The sequence below is a fragment of the Marmota flaviventris genome, chromosome 10, assembly GCF_047511675.1.
Source record: "Marmota flaviventris isolate mMarFla1 chromosome 10, mMarFla1.hap1, whole genome shotgun sequence".
In the NCBI taxonomy this organism is placed as follows: Eukaryota; Metazoa; Chordata; class Mammalia; order Rodentia; family Sciuridae; genus Marmota; species Marmota flaviventris.
In genome coordinates this window covers 87,945,660-87,957,699 of record NC_092507.1, presented here as the reverse complement: position 1 = coordinate 87,957,699, position 12,040 = coordinate 87,945,660, and the positions used below count along the sequence as shown (strand labels likewise).

Sequence of the window (12,040 nt, the reverse complement as noted above, 5' to 3'; positions counted from 1 at the left end):
GCATATAAGAATAACAAAACCCATGTAAACTAATAGGTAAGAAGTAAGAAATTTGTTAAAATTAATTGTTCTTTTTTTTTCATTTTCTTTTTCACAATAATTCAATTTATAGGAAAAGAGATTTTTCTGCCCTTCTTGACAGGTTTGTGGATTCACAAATCTCTTATCTAAGATATGGTCTCATGCAGTGTTAGGAGGATAGCTACTTGCAGATTCCTAAGTCTATAAGTGAAACGACCTTCCCACCCTCAATCTTTCCTTTGCATTCTGAAAAGGAAAAGAAGAATAAAAAAAAAAAAAAAAACCTCAGAAATATCCCAACCCAAAAAGATCCAGTTTAATACATAAAATATCTCCAATAAATAGTGAGGCCTCTTCCTCCCAAGCTGAAACTTCATGGCATACATTCACCAGATGTGAAGTTTGTTCCATCTAATGTATTTCTAGAATTTTTCCATTAAGAAAAAGGGTCAGCCTTTCTGAAAAGGAATTGATAACTAGTATTATGTCACCCAACAGTCACTGATACTCATAAATGACCTAGCAGGACCCAAACACTGGTCGTGATCAGTATTTTACTAACAGAAAGGAAACTGGGGGGTAGGAGGAATGGAGGGAGAAGCTAGCATTATCTGGCTTCTGTAAAACAGAATTCAAAACACAAGGTTTCTCTGAACTCATGTATTTCCAGCAATGGCCACAACCTAGAGGGTCAATAAGAGATAAACTAAGAATCCAGAAGGAAGATCTTGAGAAACCCAAAAGGAACCAACCACACTGAGTCAAAAATAAAATGATGAACTTTGGCATACTGATAACTCCAAATCCAAGTTATAAAAGTCAAGAAGCAAATTTCATAAGACTTTTATTATTTATTAGCAGTGTATTCGTCTATACTTTAAAATAGAACAAAATATATTTTGGAAGATAAACTATTCATAACAAAATACATGTCAAACAATTTTTATTACTGGAGTAGAATTACTTTGCTATATACTTTCTATATTATATACATCCCCTTCTTGGTGTATCTATGTAAGCACATGTGTACAAATAATTTTAAGACATACACATGTAAATACATGTAATTTATGTACACACATAATTATGGAAATTTTACAGTAGTCAACTTTACAATCATTTTAATAGCTGCACACAAATTAGTGTTCACAGAACTAAAAACATCAATATGGTTCCCTTTCCCCTACACATCACAAACATCATCTGAATTACTTTTCAATGATCATTTGAAAAAATACAATCATCTTCCTATATAAGTAACCAATCTTTTTTACAATAACTCTTAATAAAATACTTTTTCAGCTTTAGAAAAAATATATACCATTGAATTCCACTTGTTTTAAGTTTTGACTCCTAAAACATACAATTCATTTTTTTGTTTTGTTTTGTTTTTTTTCATCAATTGAGCGCAACTTTTTGGTACTGCAGTTATTGAAGGTAATGTTAACAAACCTGAGTCAAACATTCATTCAAACGTCTATTTAAAAGCATAAAACATGAACAAGATGTCTTGCTGAAGCACATAATAATAGTCTCAAGGTACCCCTTCCTAATAAATACATTATAAATAACTCAACTGCTCAGAGTCAAGCCCTACACATGAATCCCCTAACCCAGCACTTGCAGGGTGGGCATGAGTCCATTCTTAAGCAGCCAGAAGAGACCCAGATGTAAGGCCCTCCAGCTCCCTGGAAATGAAGCCAACAGGATTCTGGAGACCTAAATAAAAGATTAGACTCACATGAAAGGGCTATGAGTACCCATAAGAGGGTCCTTTCATTTTCATCTTAGTTCCAGATACACCTGCGTGTGTGTCAGGGAGTTGTACTCTGTTCGTTTGAAAAATAACTCCCGGATATAAAGAACTACTTAGCAGCATCTTTTTCAGGTTTTCCCTCATTAATTTAAACTGGTGTCAGGCAACAACCACCTCGTACCAAAAGCAGAATATTCTAATCGAGTTAATAACTCTTTTGAAGTGCTTTTCGGTTGTTAAAATCATTGTATGATAAGAGGCAGAGTGATCAGAGACCTTAGATGTGGATTTTAAAATATGTATCCTTCTTCTGCTTATGTACAAAAGAGAAAACAGAGGCAAAAATAAATGGTTTAAGGCATTTTTTTAAAGCACTCTTTTGAGAGGAGAAAAAAAAGAAAAGCAATTGGAATGTTCAGTCATTTCATAGAGAAAAAGCAGGCTTTCAGGAGAAACAACCAGGAGACTCTAAAATCTTCAATTGGATGTAAGTTTTGTTTTGTTTTGTTTTGTTTTGTTTTGTTTAAGTTTCCAAGGATACAAAGCTAATTTCAATGGTTCAAGAAACAAAAATGACGGAGAAGGGTTTTGTCCTAAATAAACCATATCAAACAAGTCTACTCTTGGTAGAAGTAAACTTGGAGGAACTCTTTAAATTAGACTGACATCCCCAAAGAACACACTGATCTGTCATATTCACAGTGGGAACATAAAAACCACTTCCTAAAAACTTTCTCCCTTTCATTTTCTTAATAAAGAGGAACTATTAAAGACAAAGGCCATACTAAAACTAAATAAGTTTAAAATACAAATTTTTGGTAGCAAACAACAGGAAAATCTAAATCAAAATATAGTCTAGTTTTTACATAAATTTCATATATTTATAAATTTATCAAAATAGTCTTTTGAAGTTCACAATACATACATAATGTAACACTGTACATGTAAATGTAATAACAAACGTATTACTGAAATACATTAAAAATAACTTTCAAAATACCAAATTCAACATTAAAACTGTCATAAAAAGTGTTGAAATCTCCATAAACATAGTTTCAGTGCATTTACAGTAGTCATTAACCAGCTGTCTGGTTTCAAGTCTCTTGAAGGTGTTATCTTAGTGCTCTCTCTAATTTAAGGTAAGAAGGCAGAGAAATCCTTCCAGCAAGCTGGTGCCCTCCTCCGCATGGCTTGTCCAGATGTCTAAGAAGGAACAGCTTCCACCGAGCGGCAAGGCCTTAGTAATGAACATATTCAGACTGAAGGGACTGTGTGGGGAGAGACATAAGCTGAGGTTAATTTCATCACATGTAAAACTGCCTGCAAATCAGGCAGCTTCCTCCTTCAACACAGGGCAGTTTGGGTCTATTATATAAAAGATAAATGAAACAAACTGAGAAAAAATAGAGATGGGAAATAAAGCATTTAAATGCTAAGTAAGAATGAGATATTCAGCTATGTAAAGTGATTGCAAGAAAACTTTTTTAAAAAGGCTTTCTAATTTATTAATAGTGATTAAAATTACATATTAACTGAAAATGAAAAGGTTGCCTGAATTTAGTTCTTAGACTTCTGTGTAAAATACTGATTCAAAAAATATTAAATAATATCTATATAACTTATTGAAGATGATTAGAATAAACCTTGAGAAGATATATGCTTTTTTATTATATATATCAATGTATGTAATTAGCAGCCATTTAAATAAATTCCTTAAAGAAGGTCTGGATTTAATAAATATCTTACAAATCCTTTCTAGAGATACAAAGTACTCCCAGCTTTGAAATCTGATCTTAAGACCCAAAGGCACACATGCAGATGAGCCTCAAAGTCATAACTTAACAAACAGCAGGCAAAGTTCATGTAAACAAACAAGTTACTCTCATATCATATTAGATACCAACATGTAAAAACAACATGGGTGGAATATGTCATTAGAAAGCATGGATAATAGATATAAATAAACCAGTAAAGATAAAGAGAGATGAAGAAAGTTTTCCAAATAGTTATTTTGAGCAGCAAAAAAATACTGACATAAATCAATATAAACAATAGCAAACTTTTTTGCACAATCTTCTAATCAAATGCCTTAGAACAACAAAGATTACTTGATTTTCTCCCAAATACCTTCTTTCTCTCACCCAGAAATAATTTACTAAATTGATTTGCAGCATTTAATTAATGGGTCTTATCAATTTGAAACTGGGCCATTTTGGTGATGTTATATATAAGTTAGGTTGGTGGTGGCGACTTGGTGGCGACTTAGTGGCAACTTAGAACAAAGCAGCCCACGTCGGAAAAGAACATCAATCAGATGCCAGCAAAAACGCCTGTCAATCAGCCAGATCTCCTGACTAACGCCTGTCAATCAGCAGGACCCCCTGGCCAATCCTGGAGTTCAGCCAACTCCCCTGACCAACTCCAAGGGGGCAAGGGACCCTAGAAACACCTTTTCCTGTCCCAAGCCCTTCCTTTCCTGCTGTAAGCCCCATAAAAGTCCAGTCTGGTGGAGCTTCCACGCGGTTTCTCCTCAGACCCTTCTCCTGTCCCCTCTGTGGGTCTGATCGAGATCCGCCCAGGAGTGATATCTCAATAAAGCCTGTTCAGCGGCTCTTTTAAATCTGCCTCCTTTGGCCATTGCCCGCCCCGACTGATCTGACATTATAGGTGTCAGCAAAAAAGAATCTATCCATTTTCCAAATGCATAAATGGATTCAAACTTCCTTTGTTCAGCTTCAAAGTTCCAGTGATTTTTATATCCTATCAATAGACATTTATTAAATACTGATTAACACAGTGAGCCAAAGAGGTCACAGTCCCTAATCTCAAAGAGTAAAAGACCACATTGTCATAATAGAAATGAAATGAAAAGACAGAGATGTCAACAACAAATAGTAATGTACATAGTATAAAATGAGCATTGTGCACCAGAAAGGGTTAGGACGGGGTGGAAAGGGAAGGAGGGGTGGTTCCCCAGGCTACAGGTGTTAAGAAAGAAAATGTCAACAGCTGCTAGGAAGAAGGGAAAAGTTTGGGTAAATTGACTTTCTTGATATCAGACATGGTTTATGCTAAGGCTTCAGAACAGGAGTGAAGCAATCAGGAACAAGGGCACTATAATATAAATATATCTGAGTCCCCAGAGGGAATAAAAAAGCTAGGCCCCTGAGAAAATTCAGTAAAGTTTATCAAACACCTTGAAGCAGACATACGTTTAACTTACAGGATACCAGTTACCATATTAGCATTTCAGCTTTAAAATGATCTGTGATTTTTCTAGCTGCTTTTCCCTAGTTTCTTCTCATTTCTGACAAGCAACCAGAGGCAGAGCCAGGTGAATCTCCCAGGCTACAAGAATTTAACACATGCACGCAGGGCTTCCTTGGGCATACGTAACTTTTGCTTTTGTTCCAATTACAACATTTGTATATGCTATCACTAATAGAATTAGAAAACTCAAATTGCTTATAAATTTAGAACAAAACTTGTATTTATAAGCACCTCTAAAGCTCCATCAATTCCCAATGAATAAAGATACAGCAAATAGACACTAGACAAGTGACCTTTATCAAGACGAACTTTCCTCTAGGGCACTTATATGTTCATCAGGGTATAGGGAGTGAATAAGGGTGTGTGCGCTTATGTTTATTTACTTTATGAATCATGGCACTCACTGATCTGGAAAGCATAAAACATCTAGAATACCTTAAGGGTTTCTGTTACTCATATAAATTATATATTCATTAGTCTTCTGCCCAAAGCCTTTGCTTTACTTAGCAAAGCTCACAGACTCTAGGTGGTGTTTAATCCAACCTCAAAAACAGTTCAGCACTGTCTCTACTGCTTCCTTTTTCACACATCCAATTTGCTCTCTCGCATGGCTGAAATGGCACAGCAGGCCTCTGCAAACAAATGAAGACAATTTGGCCAAAGAATGGGCCTTCTGAGATGCCAGTTCATTCAACAATTATATATATACTGGGCAGCGAGGGATGAAAATGTAATACCAAAGTTCTCAAAACAAATTATACTCCATGATTTTTTTTATGTGCTATAATGAAAGTTAAAAGAAATAAAAAATCAATAAAATGTTTAGAAAATTATTCTAACTTCAGTATTTATAAATTAACTTCCTTTTCATCTAACCTACAATAAAAATCTTAATGGAAATGAACTAAGAGACGAAGAGAATTGTTAAGAGTCTACAAGATCTACTCATTTTAACAAATCACAAGTAATCCTTCAAAGCCTTTGCCCTGGGGAGCGGCAGTGTGGGACGCCCAGAGCACTCAGATTTTAAGTGCTGCATGCTCAGACAGGGGACTGTGTCACGGGTCAGTATGTACTCAGCCACAACCAATAAAAATTTGAGGAAAACACCAGTACTCTCCTGATTAACACAGTGAGCCAAAGAGGTCACTTTTTTCATTTCATTTCATACATATTCACTCACTTGAAGTCTTAGCACAGAAGACAGACCACAGATGGATAAGCCATCTTAGTCCCTCAATTGACCCAATATCTATATATATATAAAACAAAAGCATAATTCCATGCTTCCTTTGTATGGGACTACCAAATATAAAAATGCTCTCCAAGTGTCCCTGTACCAAAACATTACAAATTGGGCATTCCTAATCCAAAAGTCTGAAATCTAAAATGCTCCAAAATCTAAAATATTTGAGTGCTGACATGGCACCACAAGTAGGAAATTCCACATTTGACCTCATGTGCTAGGTCATGGGCAACATACAGGCACACTGAAAATATTTCATAAAATTATCTTCAGGCTATGTTTATTAAGTACATATGAAACATAAATGAATTTCATGTTTAATCTTAGGTCTATCGTAATATGAAAATATTCCAAAATGCAAAGAAATCTGAAATCCAAAACACTCCTGGTCCCAACATTTTGGATAAAAAAATATTCACTACTAATCTGTTTTGGCAGATGTAGGTATTAACTTTAAAAATTTAGCTATTCTGGAGGTGTTTCTTTTTTAAATAGCCCAGTTACCTAATCATGATAGAAAAATGTCTAATAATTACAGACATAAAAACTATACATATGGTCAATTAAAAACCACTTGTACTAATATCCTAGAAAAGATAAAATGCAAATGTATTTGTATCTGAAAAGCAAGTATCATTATTATAGTTAATTTTATTAAAATATATTTTAAGGGCTGGGGATGTGGCTCAAGCGGTAGCGCGCTCGCCTAGCATGCGTGCGGCCCGGGTTCGATCCTCAGCACCACATACAAACAAAGATGTTGTGTCTGCCGAAAACTAAACAATAAATATTTAAAAAAAAATAAAAAAATAAAATAAAATATATTTTAAGGTAAAACTATCTGGAGTTCTTAATAAATCAGATATACTTATTGGCAGTTTAACTATTCTGAGATAGATATATATTGAATACTTTCTATATGCTGGACACACTTCTAAACATTTCATACATATTCACTCATTAAATGCTCTAGACAACCCATTTCATAGATGAGAAAATAGTGGTGAAGTATTTTTCCCAAGATCACACAGCTAGGAAGTGGCAGAGTTAGATTTTAACCTCAACAGTGTGGCTCTAAAGCATAGCCACCATAGTGTATGCCTCAAGACAACTCCTAGTATTTGTTCTGTGATCACTCCACTGCCCATCCAACATTGTCTCTCACCCTGACAAAAAGGTAAGACAAGCAGACTCTTAAACAGGGTATAATCCTGAGTGAATAAAGAAATATTAAACTATAAGAAGGATGGAATATTAATTACATTGAAGGAGATAATGCATTTTAAAATTATTTTCATCACGACTGAATCCAAAAAACTTTTCAGGAATACTCTAAATTAAAAAAAAATATCCAATAAATATTTTGGTTAATTAAGGTTTTAGTTCTACTTGGCCAATGTTTTTGTTGTTACCATAATGAATTAATACTAATGTATTCAAAATACAAAAAAAAATAATAATGTTGATGAAGGAGGAGAACAAACTGAGACCTGAAGTGTAAATGTTACTCAAAATACAAAAAAAATAATAATAATAATGTTGATGAAGGAGGAGAACAAACTGAGACCTGAAGTGTAAATGTTACTTGTAAGTTAGCACTTATTTATATAACCAAGAGAGCTTCACTTCTCAACATTCAAGCTCATTTGGTCAGCAAGTTCAACAAGGTTATAATGAGTTAATACTGTATCAAGTTTATTATGAATATATGGTATTATTATAGTATAAATACCATAAAACTATAATGCAACAATATTCAACCCCCAAAATAGGAATAAATTTGCCCTATACTTGCAGCTTCAAATTTCTAAGTCAAAATATAAACTTACATCAAAAAGTCTTGTTCCCTAAAAGCAGTAAGATTTGACATAAAACAAAGTGTTAGGTAAGGAGATCAAGACAATTTGTTCTGTTCTGGAAATTCACTACTAATCTGTTTTGGCAGATGTAGGTATTAACTTTAAAAATTTAGCTATTCTGGAGGTGTTTCTTTTTTAAACAGCCCAGTTACCCAATCATGATAGAAAAATGTCTGATAATTACAGACATAAAAACTATACATATGGTTAATTAATAAAACTGTAAGTGGGATATCAAATGCAGCAAATTATAAAGGGGCATGAAAGATGAAGGTCAATATCTTATTGTTCAAATCCCTGGAATAAAAGGAAACAGTAGTCTGGAAAGTTAGAGACCTACTAGGTCAAAATCTAGTCTCAAAATTTTCATGGACTTTTGCCACATTGACTTTTTTCTTTGCTACGATTTCTCCATCTTCCCAAATCCCAAAAGGATGAAAAAAAACTGTCTGCTGGTTATGCCTGGTGTGAGTCCTAACAGAGGCAAAAAGCATCCAACCAAAAATGGTTTGTTTTAATGTGACAGATTAATTAAAGAGAAAAAAATATACATTTGGCAATATAGGATTTTATATATAGCTCTAGTATTTAAAGTTTTAATGAAGAAGCACATCACTGAGAAAATTTATCTATAACCACCTCTCCACTCCTAGGTCTCTTTATGGCTTTGAGATTGTTTTCAGTTTTTATTTTGCTTAAGAATTTAACATGCAAAATGTGTACATTGATATGGATGTCTACAAATATATTTTCTCCATACTGTAAGCACTTGCCTCTGCTAATATAAAAACAATGAACAAAAACATAGGTGGATAAGGTTTTATGGGTATCATGTGAACACAAAAAAGGCTAAGGTCAGTAATAAAAATTAGCTTTGAAAGAGATGTGTACATTTTTCTACAGTGTTCTGTAAGCATTTTAGGTGCCCCAAGATTTAACAAGCCAATTTGGGTTAATTAAAATGCTATATAAAATATTCCTTCACCTTCCTACATGGTTTTTAATAGATTCCTTTTTCTGGGGGAATTTAATATATGCTTTTCAACAATCACAAAGAGCTCAATTGTTAGATGACAGATTGTTGACACCCAGCTTGACTCAGCCAAGCATTACATGAGTGTTTTCAGTTCATCTGAACACCAAAATTATATTGATGCAAACTTGATTTAAATGTATTTTCTCTTATTTTAGTAAAGCCAAGTTTCTAGAAAAAAAATAATAGACAACTTCCAGATTGCAGTATATTGGAGCTAAAGCTGAACACTGGGTTTGCTTTCTGTTGGTGCTTTGGCTGCTAATAATGTCATATGGGCTCCTAAGCACCCTAACTTAACAATTCGTGAATGCAGATACATTATCCAACTTTCAGTTCAATAAATATTTATTAGGCACTTATTACACTATTGAACCTCAGGACACAAAGATGCTTCTGAGAAGCTTAAAACTAGCAAAGGAGAGAGACGGAGACTCTTATACACCTGACTATAAGATGAGAGGGACAGGGGTGTGAACAAAGTCCCATGAGAGTCAAGAAGCAAGAGGTGTTCTACCTGGAAGGGATGCTAATGCTTTATCAAAAAGGCAACTACTGAGCCAGGCCAGGAAACAAACAAAAAAAAAAAGTGGAAAGTGGGAAATGCCGAGGAAACCGCACATGCTAGTGATCTCTCAGGGCAGGCTGTAGCATTCTTGCAGAATGCCAGTCAGGACTGAGAAGAGTTGCTGGAGCAGAGCCTGAGAGAGGGACGTGGTCTTATAAAGAAGAGCCCTGACCAGCAAGCCAAGAGATCCAGACAGAATAGAACCACAGAATGATGCCAAATAAGAGAATGATCTGAGCAGCAATATATCTTAGAAATTTAATACTCAGAGCAGTCTAGGGGAGTTTAAAGGTGAGGACACTTAAAACAGAGAAAATGCAAAGGGTTATACAATAGTTCATCTCAATGAGGGCAGCAGAGGTAAGAATGGAGGGACTTTCCAAAAAACAGACATTTCAGAGGGAGAACTGACAGGACTTAGTGACAGGATGTAGCAGAGGGAAAGACATAAGTAGTGTCAAAGATGATTCCACATGTCTAACTTGCATGATTAGGTGAGTAAAAATGGAATTGTTGAGCCAAGAAACCAAAGAGGAGCAGGCAGCTGAAGGAACGTGTACTCTCTCCATCCCAGGAAATGCCCACAGGAAGCTGGGAGTATAGCAAATGCTGAGGAGACTACCCAGGGAGAGAAAGGGGCCAAGATCAATGCCTTGGGGCAAGTCACTAAGGACCAGACAGAGGAAGATAAGACAGAAACATAATAACTTAAGGGGATCAGGGTAGAGAGGGTGGGAATACCGGGAAATAATATTCCAAAAATCAAAGGAGAAGAAAAATCACAAGGAAAAGGGTGGTCAATATTGTTCAAATGCTGCAGAAAGACTAAGAAGAATGAGGACCACTTAGACTATCAGATCCTGACCTTAAGGGAGCCAAGTGGCAGACTTTCAGCAGAATGGGGGGCCACCTCCAGCTGCAGACCAGACCACCAGCAGGGTGGGAGAGGCAGCAACATGGGCTTCTCTCTCCCCAAGTTTGGCCATTAAGGAGAAATCACAAAGGGGAGGAGGGAGGACTCCTGCCTATACTGTACCAGCCCTACCAATGTGGATGTGCACATGTTAACAGGTAAGGAAACCAGTAGGCAGGTGGAGAGGAAGAGACCGAAGAGATTCGAGGGGAAGGAAGTAGATGAGGCAACTTCCTGAAAGAGTTTGAAAAGAACATTACAAGTAAATGGAGCTACCACTGAGAAATGGTAGGGTCGCTTTGGTTTAAAAAGGGAAGGGGGAAAGAAAAATGAGCAGACCCAGTTAAACTTTGAGAGAGAAAACAGTTGAAGGAAATTCCTTCCAGTAAATTCTACATTCTCAGCAGATCCCAAGATGATCTTGAGACAAGGCCGACTGACCTTGGAGGTTAGGAGGGGGGTTTACTGGTTAAAAAAAAAAAAAAAAATGTTAAAAACTTTTGGAATAGCTAGTGCAGGGAGAGGAGAGAGAACCCAAAAGGGATAAGTAAACTCATTGTGAGCACTGAAAGGTCAAGTAAATTAGAAATACATTTTTAAATAGAGCCAATTGGCAAAGTTATCAAAATCTTCTCCAAAAGTACTCAGCAGAGAGAAACAAGGGACAGAAACAAGAAATGGTTAAACTGATCTAATTTTAAAGGCCAATAACAAAGTGACTACAGAAGTTCCAAGTGGAACTGAGAATGTTGGGAAAGGGAGGCAGAAATGACTAAGCAGCCTACAAAAGGAAAGAAAGAAACTGAGGAGGGGTCAGAGAGAGGTCACCAAGCAGAGGTAGGAGGGGAGGCAAACGCTAGAAAGGAATCTTGCAGGATTAAAGAAATGAGAAGCAATGCTCCTAACAATTAGGTCTGTTCAATGGATTTCCAAGTGAATTTAAAAGAAAGAAAGAAAAAGAAAAAGACCACTAGAGTTAAGGAAGTTTAAAATACAGTCACTAGGAGGCCTTGGGCAAGTTATTGCTTCTTGCGTTTTGATTTCCTTATCTGTAAATTTCAAGTTAGAGAAATAAGATAATGTATATAAAGGACCTAAAAGGGTGCCTGGCACATCAGAAGCACTCAATAAATGGTGATGATGATGATGATGATGATGACGACGACAACGACGATGAAGACAACAAAAACAACAATGATGATGATTAGAAAAATGTTACAGTCGCCCCGCATTAGGATGGTTGCTAAAAAGTATATGCAAAAGCCCTGAAAGAATAAAGGGCAGCAGCTGACAGTAATGAGGGAAAAGGAGCCTCAGAGCGCATGGTGTGATCAAAAGGGAGGAGGGTATAGAAACCGGGACCTAATGAGTTAG

The 12,040-nt window shown here is 35.9% G+C and overlaps 1 protein-coding gene across 3 annotated transcripts in view; it reads right to left on the bottom strand.

The window, feature by feature from the left end:
- Positions 1-848: 848 nt before the first annotated feature.
- The window catches only part of Cdc14a (cell division cycle 14A), a 164,483-nt gene continuing 153,291 nt past the window's right edge, over positions 849-12,040 (bottom strand). For all 3 annotated transcript variants that reach the window (XR_011708888.1, XR_011708889.1, XM_027943151.2), the window contains one exon: positions 849-3,045. Coding sequence is in view for 1 of the 3 variants with exons in the window: in XM_027943151.2 (XP_027798952.2) it covers positions 3,016-3,045 (30 nt within the window). In the remaining 2 variants the exon portion in view is untranslated. The remainder of the gene's footprint in view (positions 3,046-12,040) is intronic.